This window comes from Tarenaya hassleriana, unplaced genomic scaffold, assembly GCF_000463585.1.
Source record: "Tarenaya hassleriana unplaced genomic scaffold, ASM46358v1 Cleome3, whole genome shotgun sequence".
NCBI classification, from domain to species: Eukaryota; Viridiplantae; Streptophyta; class Magnoliopsida; order Brassicales; family Cleomaceae; genus Tarenaya; species Tarenaya hassleriana.
Window position 1 is genome coordinate 6,049,616 of NW_010966177.1, and position 12,530 is coordinate 6,062,145.

General features: G+C 36.5%; 3 protein-coding genes across 3 annotated transcripts in view; 2 read left to right on the forward strand and 1 right to left on the reverse strand.

The window, feature by feature from the left end:
* The first annotated feature begins 1,725 nt into the window (after positions 1–1,725).
* Positions 1,726–6,569, forward strand: LOC104819660 (multidrug resistance protein 2-like). The gene is made up of 14 exons (XM_010549821.1): positions 1,726–1,945; positions 3,058–3,169; positions 3,959–4,071; positions 4,180–4,302; positions 4,496–4,728; positions 4,826–4,901; positions 5,045–5,131; positions 5,282–5,362; positions 5,499–5,531; positions 5,646–5,699; positions 5,808–5,849; positions 5,925–6,003; positions 6,103–6,173; positions 6,287–6,569. The coding sequence occupies exons 1-14, from the start codon at positions 1,742–1,744 to the stop codon at positions 6,395–6,397; spliced, it is 1,419 nt and encodes a 472-aa protein (XP_010548123.1). The 5' UTR covers positions 1,726–1,741; the 3' UTR covers positions 6,398–6,569.
* Positions 6,570–7,730: 1,161 nt separating this feature from the next.
* LOC104819661 (pentatricopeptide repeat-containing protein At2g17033) lies at positions 7,731–10,026 on the forward strand. The gene is made up of 4 exons (XM_010549823.2): positions 7,731–7,829; positions 7,927–8,203; positions 8,294–8,769; positions 8,906–10,026. Exons 3-4 carry the CDS (start codon positions 8,446–8,448, stop codon positions 9,968–9,970), a joined length of 1,389 nt encoding a protein of 462 aa, XP_010548125.1. The 5' UTR covers positions 7,731–7,829; positions 7,927–8,203; positions 8,294–8,445; the 3' UTR covers positions 9,971–10,026.
* A 112-nt stretch (positions 10,027–10,138) lies between these two features.
* LOC104820178 (mechanosensitive ion channel protein 8-like) overlaps positions 10,139–12,530 on the reverse strand; it is a 3,867-nt gene continuing 1,475 nt past the window's right edge. Inside the window, exons 3-7 of the mRNA XM_019203132.1 lie at positions 12,068–12,530; positions 11,834–11,957; positions 11,427–11,720; positions 11,133–11,335; positions 10,139–11,027 (exon numbers count right to left, since the gene is read on the reverse strand). Coding sequence (XP_019058677.1) covers positions 10,739–11,027; positions 11,133–11,335; positions 11,427–11,720; positions 11,834–11,957; positions 12,068–12,530 — 1,373 coding nt within the window. The 3' untranslated portion in view covers positions 10,139–10,738. The remainder of the gene's footprint in view (positions 11,028–11,132; positions 11,336–11,426; positions 11,721–11,833; positions 11,958–12,067) is intronic.

The following is a 12,530-nucleotide window of genomic DNA, read 5'->3' on the forward strand; positions in this document are numbered from 1 at the left end:
AAAAAGGACATAATAATAACAATAAAGAAAGAAAGAAAGAAAATGAAAGATTGGAAACTCTTTCCGGATACTTCTATTATTTATATATATAGAATCTTAACGAGGTCCAATAATGCAATTATGCAGTTTGGAAGATAATAATCTTTTGATTTGGTAAATATTTGGTGATATTTCTGAGTTTTGACTTTTTTTAGAGGCATTTGACTTTTTTTTTTTTTATACTTTCATGCGGACTTCATTTGCTTATACACACTTGCACATATTAAGCCATAATTTCAATTTTTTTACATTATAGTGGTATAATTTTTCTCCAATTAAATTAAATGTTATGCACACTTAGCAAATACTTAGGACAAAAAATTAGACATTGATTAAATACAAGTAAGTCTTCGGAGGCTAATAATGGATGTATCATCCATGAATTTCTCCTCGTATATCTTTATATAAAAGTATATAAATACAAAAAAGTAAAGTAAATAGCCAGAATTATCGCCTAGTATTTCAATATACATGGTCGAATTTTGCAACTCTATGTAAAATAGATCCCCTTGGATTTTTTTTATATTGTGTTATCCTATCAATTTTGCAAAATTTCGTATTGTCCAATTTTTACAATCTTTCTAAATCAAGTAAAAAGTAAATATTTTTCTATTTTTGTTGATTTTTTTTGGCCCAACTCTATTTAATTTTGAGATTTTTTTCCCCTCGAAATATATTTTCACCATTACTTTTTTAGAATAACCAATATATCTAGAAATTCTAAAGAGAGGAAAAAAGAGGAGGTATAAGAGCAAGTATCAATATCAAAAAGAGAAAATTCCACAAAAATTTCTCAAATTGTCAAGATATGTCATACAAATTGAAAATTTGTGAGATATAATTTGGAAACAATTCCTAGATTAGGGAATATATGTGATAAACTTTTAATTGAGAATTTTGTATATAGTACATTTGACTAATTGGATAATTTTTGTGGAATTTTCTCTGTAAAAAGAGAAAGAGAAAAAAAAATGAGTGAGTGATAATCTCCCGTTGGGGTAAACGTTTAGGTTTACAAACTATTCAGTTCGGTTTTTCTAATTCTACAAAAATATGTACCGATCGGATTATTATATCATATTCGGTTTAGTTCGTTTTCTGTTTTTACTAAAAAAACATATATTTTCTTAAAAAAATCTTTTTCTTAGGTTTTTTAAAAAAAAATCGATTTGGTTTCAAAAAATTTGATTCTCTAGAAAAATATAGTCCGATTCGATTCGAAAATAATATATAAAAAAAAATCCTTTCGATTCTAAAAAATCGTACCAAAACGCTGTATCCTAGTGTCTAGCATCTGGTTGGTCAATCGGTAATCACAACTAACTTGGGGAGAAGGACCTTATCTTACATATTAATTGGTTAGATATCACATTTACACTATATTTATTTATTTACACCAATTAGCATACATACACACATACATACATACATACATACATACGTATTGACCCACATTATACAAGTATACTCTTTTGATTTCACAACGATACACACACACTCTCTCTCTATATATATATATATTTAAACTTATTGACCGTAAAAATATCTCGGATATATCCAAATTTCATATTCACACAAACACGAGGATGCTCGACCCCACACACATACACACGTACAAATATATATATATATATATATATATATATATATATGCGCATATATAAAAAAGTGGACATATAGAGAAAATATAAAATGAAAAAGAATGGGTAAGAGAGGAGAGAGAGAGGGGAAGATGGAGGGTTTGGAGATGGGAGAGCTGATTCACTTATTGACGACGGTGTTCGTGTCGGGCTTCGCCGGATTCCTGACGACTCCGGCGATTACTGACGTCACCGTCGCCGCACTTTGCTCCCCCGGCGCCGACGAGTGCTCTCTCGCCGTCTACCTCTCCGGCTTCCAACAAGCGGTACGAACATATACATATATATATATATACACACACAAGCATAAGAAAATTATTCATTTTATTTTGGGCTTTAAGATCTTCGTGATATCTTCAAATTTCATCTGCATCTCAGATCGAGATTAAAGTCGGATCATTTCCAACTGCTTTTTAGTATTAAAATCACGAATTTCTAATTACATACATTCATGTGCAATTAATGCAATTAACTACACAAACACACATATATTATTTTTTATTAGATTTTGAAATGGATTATATTATTTTTTACTCAAACATTATGGAAAATGAGTAGTTTAACAACCTTAAATTAAAAGCATTCCCATTACAAAAAAGAAAAACTACATTGATATGAAAAAATGGCGACTTTGGTATGAAAAATAAATAAATAAATAAATAAAGAAAAGGACTTTACAAACCATTTTTTTTTCAATTTTGTGTTGAAGGACAACATTTATTTTATATTTTAAATTTGATGCTTTCACAGCGTTGACAGTTTCTGGGAAGCAAAACCCATATTTTTTCAACGTAAAATAAAATACTTTATGTCCCAAAAATATTATAATATAATGTTTCAGCATAAATCAGACCGTCTTTTTATGAATCTGTGGTTTGTTTATCCCCCACGTTTTGTACCAAAAATCAGACCACGTTTTGTTCAGACCAAAACAAAAAAAGTTGGTTATAACCAACTAATCGATACAATATCATATTCTATAATATACATTAAGACTATTCATATAAAGAAAGTTACTAAAGATGTGTATTGGAGATTGAATAACTCAAAGAGATGAGATAAAACTACTTTTTAATTGACATTCGAGTTTCCGTTTTGGAGAAATATTCATCTGAACTTTTCCAATTGTCTAATAGATATAGTTGCTACTAAATTCATCATCCTCGAGTTTACGAATATTCGATCTCGTAGATAATAAAAAAATGGGTATTTATCTTTCCATTAGACGACGGATATGAGATAAAGAAAGAGATAATATTTAAGACAAAAATAAAAACGGGTATATATAAAAATACGAATACTTTCGTGCCCACCCCTGTATATTAATACTTTAAATCTGTTTATATATATATATATAATATGATTATTATTTAAATAGGCGATAGGGTTGGGGACAATGGTAATGATGCCGGTGATGGGAAATTTATCGGATAAATATGGGATTAAAGCTTTGCTCACTCTTCCTATGGCTCTCTCCATCATCCCTCCCGGTACGTTCCACCTTCCACCATTCCTTTTTTTTTTTTTAATTTTCAAAGTATAGCTTTTTAGTTTTTTTAACAAGTTATTATATTACTTTAATGCTTTAAATATGACAAAAAAAATTGAATTATAGTTCTCGTTTGGACCGACATGACAATAAAATAACGTGTACCGAAGAAGAGAAAAAGGGCTTTCTATTTCTACTGTGCATTGCCTAATCGTCAAAAGTGTCTTTCCTCTATTTATGCCTCTTTTTTTTTTTTTTTATCGTCCCCTCCACTACATGGAATTTTAATTGAAATTTTATTTGATGAAATTCCAACGTTTAATTGCATCCACAATATTCGTTAGGCGAATACTATATATATTCAGAAGATTATATGTGTGTATGTGATGTCAAAGTTACAAAAATACCTTTTTTCTACAAATATTATTATTTTGAAAAAGAAATGAACTTTGGTTTTGGTATAAAAGGTTATAACAATTGTGTATATATATAGTGGTCGACCCAGAAATAATTATAATCGGGGACAAATTAATTTTATCATATGATAAATTTAATTTTACCGGCTTATTTAACAATTTAATTTAAAATTTTACATATTTTATATAAAAAAAATATTTTTTTAGTTAAGTGAGTGGGACTTAGGACCCATCTAAATCAATGTAGGTCCATCCATCCATATATATATATATATATATATATATATATATATATTAATGAAAGTAATAAATAAGAAGGAATCATACTTGTTAATTTCATATTTCTCTAACCCTAAAAGAATTTAATTTTGCAGCAATATTAGGATACAAAAGGGACAGAGATTTCTTCTACGCGTATTACATAAGTCGAACTCTGACTGCGATGGTCTGCGAAGGCACCGTCGACTGTCTCGCCTACGCCTACGTGGTAAATTTTTTTATTTATTTTTCATCTTTAAATTCTTTAATATTTACTAAATTAATCCGACATGCTTTTATGGGATTATTTTTCTTTGTTTTGAAATTTATTTTCTAGGCAGAAAATATTTCAGAGATAAAGAGAATATCAGCGTTTAGCGTTTTAGCCGGCGTTAAAACGATCTCCAGCGTTTGCGGCACGTTGGCCGCCCGTTTTCTCTCCATCGCTTCCACGTTTCAGGTCTTTCCTCATACCTACCTACATACATACATACATATATACATAATACATACATTGTATATACACTATTACATATACATATACACAATATATATGATTCGTGCTGATATATTTTCTCAATATAAATGTCAAATTTGGATTCAAATTAATGTTTTCTTTATCTGACAAGGGATATTTAATTATGATTTTTTAGATCGCGGCTGTATCATGGCTAATCGGTTTGGTCTATATGAGAGTTTTCCTAAAAGAGCGACTACATGATCATGGTGATGATGACGATGATGGTCATCATCATCATCATGGTGAGCATCATGGAGAAGATCATCCTTTAGCAGAGCCTATTCTAAAGGATACACCCGCCGCCAAGGCACGTGTCTTCAATAAGAACTCATCGTTGAAGGACATCATCAGCTTGATGAAGACCAGGTATATATATGTATATGTATATGTATATGTATATATATGTGTGTAGTGTATATACGTATCTGAACTGAAATCATTACGTATATCGTTTTATACGCAGCACCGTATTCGTACAAGCATTGGTTGTAACATTCTTCAGCAGTTTTTCAGACAGTGGAATGCAGTCTGCCTTTCTGGTTCCTCCCTAAATCTCTTTTACTTGAAAACATTGGAATACTAATTTATTGATCTAAAAACCTGAATATATATATATATATATATATATATATTCATTTTTTTTTGTATAATATCCGATATTATCTTATGTATATATATGCAGTATTTTCTCAAAGCCCGCTTCGGATTCAACAAAGATCAGTTTGCTGATCTCATGCTGCTGGTCAGCATCATCGGCTCCATCACTCAGGTATCAGTATCTATACATATATGTGCGTATGTATGTGGGTGTATACATACATACATACATACATACATACATACATACATACATACATACATACATGATGTTATATATATGTAAATGGTGCAGAACTGAAATGAGTGAATATATTTTCAGCTATTTCTACTGTCGATTTTGGCTTCTGCAATGGGAGAACGTAGGTTGCTTTCACTTGGGCTTCTTATGGAAGTAGTAAATGTAATCTCCCTTGAAATATTTATATATTTCATTAATCACCATTAAAGTTCCGTAATCACAAAAGTTAATTAAATGATCTCAAGATCTAATGTGTTCATGGATATATATATATATATATATACACATGTATATGCAGACTGCCATTGTCAGCGTTTCTTGGTCTGCATGGGTGAGTTCCTTCATCAAAGAACTTCTACACAAGTTTTTTTTATTTCATTTAAATCTCAACATTATAACCTATGAATTCGACGTTTTCGTTCATTTTGGCGGTCCGTTAACGCAGGTTCCGTATCTCACAACGGTATTTGCTCCGGGCGCCATGATCGTGATGCCCTCTGTAAGCCTCGTTCCATCGCCTCATAGGCATTTTCTCGGCGGATTAATGTGTAAAATCGGTATCATTCCTCTATTATTTTCACAAGTTCTTGGACTTGTAACAATGCAGGTTTGTAATATCGCCTCCAAGCAAGTAGGACCTGGTGATCAGGTAGCGTTTTTTCCCTGGCTAATCTCTCTTCCTTCGGAGTTCAATTTCATATCATGATGAGGTTCATGGATTCAGGGAAAGGCTCAAGGATGCATCTCTGGAGTCAAATCCTTCGGAAAGGTCATCGCCCCATTTGTGTTCAGCCCAGTTACCGGTATTTTTCACGCGCATATAACGATGAATTTCATTATCCGGACCGACGTTTTCACCTTCTCTAACCACAAAACATGTTACGTGTTACCGTCGGTTTCAGCATTGTTCCTCTCAGATGATCCACCATTCTACTTCCCTGGGTTCAGTCTCCTCTGCATCTCCTTATCCTCGGTATATATATATGCATATATATACGTTGTCTTTATAGTATTTCCTTTCGATACACTCGTTTCATGATTATGCGATGCGAATCCTTAGACCGACGACCCTTTTGTTATGAGCAGATGATCGGTTTCATTCAGAGTCTGGTGATAAAAGATGATCCTCCTCCGTCGTCGAACCAGACGATCAACCCTAGTTCAGAGGAGGAGGGCGTAAATTCAACATACAGATGATGAAAAACAGGGGTTACACACGCATGTTTACGTAGATGAAATTTCAAAATGAAACATCTCTTGTATCATTTCTGGTTCCGACATTATCGAGTCTGGTTGTTTTGATGTGGAAGACCGGACAGAACATATATAGACCTTCTTTGCAGTGTCTAATTATACGTATTTACGTACACGTAGAGGTGCAAATGCACATGCGTATATTTTTTGTAGAATCAAATATATGGTGAAGCGAAGATGAACATTAAAATAGGAACTCAAGCTTTGGTGATACAGTGGGGAGAGAACATGTAAAGCAACTCAAGCGTGAAAAGAGGTATTCACCTGGGCTTTCTGTTCCTCCGAGAGATATAGTCGGCGCAAAGGTTCGGTGAACTTCCGAATTATCAAAAAAACATTAAAATAGGCTTCAACGGTGAAAAAAAAACATGATCACGAGGAGTACTACACCCTCTAACTTTAAAATTAGGGGTTTGAATCATTTTACTCTCCTCATCTCCTATCAGTTTTGAGCAATCTAGGGTGATATACATATTTCGTGTGGTTTGTAGGCTAATACACGACAATGAGCGTTTATCCATTGTGTATCGAATGACAATGGTTGTGCATTTTCACGTTATCCAAAGAAACATGATTATTTGAGAATGAAATCATGGTTTTTCTTTATATTTTTTTTTATGTATTTCGTACTTGTTTTTGGATAACCGGATATTATAAACCGATGATTAGATTAATTTCGAGACGAGAAGTAATCCATATTATTAGAATTTGCATTAAAAAAGGGGCATTTTACTCAAATGACCCAGTTGGGTCGCAACAATTTCATGGGTACACCATCAAAAAAAATATTTTTTTTTAAACTTTTAACCCACTTTTCGACTGAAAAAATCTGAAATACCATTTTTTCATTTTTTTACCACCTTATTACGACTAACATATAAGTGATATACAACTAAAATAAGAAGTAGTTATAATCGTATAGAGATGAAAGTCTCAAATAAAAACAAATAAAACGTAGTTTTTTTTAAAATTCGACAGATGATTTTTTTGCCTAACTTTTTTAGAATCAATTGTAACTATATTTAGAATTAATTACGAAGTCGTAATAACGAAGTTGTTTTCGAACGGACAAATATCACGTATTCATTAAGGGTAATTTCGTATTTTCAAAAAAAAATTAATGCTGGTGTACGCATGGAATTGGTGCGAACTAAACTGAGTCATTTGAGTAAAATGATGCTTAAAAAGACATGTTTCAAGGTTTGAACTCGCGATATCAAACTAGTTGAACTAACCAATTGGGTATGTATTCCGTACTTGTTTGCAAGATCGAGAAAAATCACACAAATTTCTCTTTGCCAAATAAAATTTTGGGGGACAAGTCGTCTTAATCGCAAGAACACGCGCGTATACGCAAATTAATACGTACATATAGGTTTACATTTTGACCATTTATTGGGTTTTATTCCTTTAAACTCGATCTTTATCATTCTTGCGATTTATTCCTTTAAATTCGTCGATCAATTCTACAGAATCTCGTCCTACCGGCAATGAAGAACGTGGTCATGTAGAAGAGGGCAGTGGAATTATCAATCTGAATTTCCAGTTGTTCAGTGTTAAGAGACAAATCTTCAGACTATCTCAAGGTTCAGACATGGTGGAAAGATTCTAGAGTTGGAAGGTGGAGTCTTGTATTGTAAAGCCCTCACTCCATTGATTTTCCACTTGACGGCTTCTCTCTCGGACATTTCGTCGAACGGTCTCCGTGCCTGAGCGATTTATCTTCGTTTCACATACCCACTTACCATCGTATTCAATTTCTCTTTGTTCATCTCCTTCTCCATTTTGTTGAGAATCTCTCGTTCTACAGATATTTCCTGATTTTATCATCTGGGTCAGGTTTGAAGAAGGAGAAGAACAAGAAGAAGAAGGAGGAGGGAGAAAGTGTTTGCCCATAAGCTTTTTTATCAGCTCATCGCCGCCGGCGAAGATCCAAGATCGAAATTCACATTATCCTGATTCCTAACTATAAAAGCTTCCTCCTTTTCTAGATGATAACCATCGGCGGAGGCAGTTTCCGGCCGTTACTTTTTGCTCCGCCGCAGTTGCATGGTCACCACCAATACGGCCACCGGCGGAGAGGGCTGCGGTTCGAGGTCCGGTGCAAAGTCACCGGAGCAGTGCCGCTGACGAAGCAAGGTCACCGGTTTATCTCGTCTCTCTCGTCCCCTGCTGTAGCCGGAGACTCGTCGGCGATCAACCGCCAGATTCGGAAGTTCGTCGCCGCGTCGCCGAAATCAGTTGCCCTCAATGTTCTCTCTCATCTTCTCTCTCCTCTGAACTCTCATCCCCATCTTTCCTCCATTGCCCTCAACGTGAGTAGTCTCTTCTCTCTGTCGCTTTGTTTCGTTTTTGTCTTCTTCGTTTTCCGTCAATCGTGTTGTTTGTTTCTCGAGAAAATAACAGAAATCAAGAATTGTTGCACTTGAAGTTTGATTCTTTTCTCTGCAGTTATACTCAGAGATTGCTGAAGCACCATGGTTTGATTGGAATCCCAAGCTTGTTGCCGATCTCGTTGCTCTGCTCAATAAACAAGAACAGTTTCCTGAATCAGAATCTCTGCTTTCTGCTGCTGTTTCCAGGTTGAAGCCAAATGAACGAGGCCTTGCTCTTTTCCACTGCAATTTGGTTGAATCAAATTCCAAACAAGGATCTACACGAGGATTCAACGATTCTTACTCTTGTTTGAGGGAGATAATCCAGAGATCTTCCTCTGTTTATGTTAAAAGCCAAGGGTACAAGTCTATAGTCAGTGGACTATGCAACATGGACAGACCTTATGACGCCGAAAGAGTTCTCGCAGAGATGAAAACAGAAGGAATCAAGCCTGAGTTGTTTGAATATAGGTCTGTTCTATACGGCTACGGGAGATTGGGATTGTTCTTCGATATGAACAGAACAGTGCATGAAATGGAATCTGATGGTCACAAAATCGACACGGTGTGTTCTAACATGGTTCTTTCTTCATATGGAGCTCGTGATGCACTACCCGAAATGGGTTCTTGGTTACAGAAATTGAAGGGTTTTGGTATTCCTTTGTCCATAAGGACGTATAACTCGGTCTTGAATTCTTGTCCTACAATTACATCTCTACTGAAAGACTTGGATAGCTGTCCTGTTTCTCTATCGGAACTAACGGGTCTACTGAACGAGGACGAGATGCTTCTGACACGGGAATTGGTTCAGTCATCGGTTTTAGATGAAGCGATGGAGTGGAATGCATTGGAGGGTAAGTTGGATTTACATGGGATGCACTTAAGCTCATCATATTTGATAATGATGCAATGGATGGATAAGGTTAGAATTAGGTTTGAAGAAGGGAAGCATGTGATACCAGTGGAGATTGTAATTGTTTCCGGGTCTGGAAAGCACAGTAATGTAAGAGGAGAGTCGCCGGTGAAAGCATTGGTCAAGAAGATAATGGTTCGTACAGGAAGTCCGATGAGGATTGACCGGAAGAACATCGGTAGTTTCATTGCCAAAGGAAAGGCTGTAAAAGAATGGCTTTGCCAGTAAAAATGTAAAACTCCAAATCCACACATTTTGGATAATAAAATCTCAGATTTGGGACATGTTTCTGTTTCGCCAGGCGATGTTGTTGTTATGAATCAAGCTTCCTATAAGAAGCAAAACCTAAGAGAAAATGGGTCTTTTATCGAGTTTGTGGCTTGGTCATTGACGGGAGGAGGTGTACCTCGGTCAAACACAGGGATCTCTTTTCATTTTCTGCGAATCGGGTTTACATACAAATTGATCAAGATCAGTTATACAACTCTGTTTTTACGTATTACATTCTCCAGGTTCTTCTTTGTTGCCCTCTATTTCAGTTGATTTGTGTTGCAGCAGTTCCAAGCTCCATCAGTTTCTTACACTGTTTCCTGGTAATAACGGGTTATCGGCCTGTCAGAGAACTGTTGTTAGCTTCAACGCCAATGAATCTCTCAGGGTCAGTTCTTTCTTACCTTATCTAGTGAGTAAATGTGTATCAGCTCGATAGCCTTTTACGATGATGATCTTGGATGTTGATGGATACCGGTACTCCTACCTAGTGAAAATACTTCATATCAGCCACAAGTTGCAAGTTCAATATACTGGAAGTAGAAAGAAATAATTAATTATCTGAAAGCTGGAATTTTCTTACTTGAAATCCCATTTTTAAGTACTGAATCTGTATTGTGGTTATGGTTATTGGTTAATCTAAAGACTCTGCAGACAAGGAAACAAAAAAACTGTGATGCAGAACTTAGATTACCCGTTATAGAAAAATTGCTGACTTGCCGACACTCAGGCAGGGTTCTGTGACCAGTCGGGAGGAACTCTGTTCGAGACAACTGTTGGCATTGTTCTGACGTTGATGTCGAGTGGATGAAGCCGGTACTGAATGTCGAGTTCAACGAGGATCTTGATAAGTTCCTCGACTAAGGCTCCCCGCCTTTTGAACTTCTCACCCATATCCTGGTGATTGATTTTGTGAGACGGCCATATCGCTATCCTCACCATCGTCAAGTTTTCCATGTCCTTTACGATGATCATGGCAGATGGGCACCAATGCTCTGGATTGCTGTCGATGTAACTGCAATGCCAAAAACGTTTTCGTGGGGATTAGCATATATATGTCACCTTAATGTTCAGTACGTGCATAAGCATAGAGTTTTACGGGCAATCTCTCTAGCATTACTTTGATATTCTCTGTCTAATGGCTGCGATCTTTTCGGCAGGAGTTGCAATGTGGACGCAGAATTCGACTGCGTCTCCCATTTCCGGGCTGCGGTAGTAATTGCTGATCGATCTCTGCCAGAGAACGCTGTTCGGATACAGAACCTTCAGTTTGTCATCCTTCAAGAACAGAGTTGTCAAAATGTTCATCTCCTCCACCACCATCTATCCATATTTGTAAGTACACCTCGTCAGCCTTAAAAATGTTCGCTGGTATATACGGTTTTTCGTGTATAAACGCATACATGATGACTACCTGAATTCCGTCAATCTCGCACCGATCACCGACATCGTACGGGTGGACGATGAACAAGAAGATGATGGATTCGAATATAGTCTTCGCAGTATTCCCGAACATGAAGGCCGAGAGCACAACTTGCGAGCCTAGGAAGAGAAGAAACCTCGAGGAGGCGATCTCGAGAAGGATAAGCCATATGACTGATATGACAATGGCGGCGAGAATCTTGACCATCTGATGGAGCTTGTTTACCGCTGTCTTTGTGTCATTCAGCGTCAGGGCAAGAGCTCTTCGCTCTCTGAAAGCATTTACCTAACCAGAATCAACCACGGGAGTGATATATACACACACACGCAGAGCATTGAACCCGAAAGAAAAAAAAAATTCTTTATACAAGATCAAGATCTATGCGGAGGAAGAATCACCAGCCAGTTCTTTAAAGCCGTTTTGCTAATCCTTTTGGTTTCGGGTCCTCCTTCGAAGAGGCTCATCGTCTTCAAAGACTCGTCTTCCCGCAAAAATCTCATCAGATCCTCCAGGTAAATATGCCTTTCATTCATATATACATATATATATAGAGAGAGAGGATGATGATCAGAGGAACTGAATGATGAACTGTAAAGAACAAGAAACATATGTTGGTTAGGATAATAACTCACTTGGCTCCACGTTGAGCCACGTTCTTGAAAATCTTCCTTGCAGCTGCTTTAGCTTCTTTCTCGGTCCGAATCTGCTTCGAGTATTCGTCTTCGTAAGAGTTGTCGATCGCTTGCTCGTCCAAAGTGGTAAGAGAAGCCTTCCTAACGATCTTCATTAGCCTCTTCATGTTCCATGCCGAGACGTTCTTGTTGTTCATCCTGTGCAGGTGATCGATCGTGATCCCGTTGTCACTTCCCGCCTTTGAGATCATCGGCGAAACCTTAGGATTCGCCATCATCGGCGAAACCTTAGGGTTCGCCATCATCGGAGAAACCTTAGGGTTCGCCATCATCGGTGAAACCTTAGGGTTTGCCATCGTCACCGCCCCGTTCTTTTCTGGCGGGAAAGCGGCTGCGCAAAGCTCGGGTGGTAGATTTGCCCCGGCACTCTGCATCTTGTACATCTCTTCCTGCGCACGCTCTT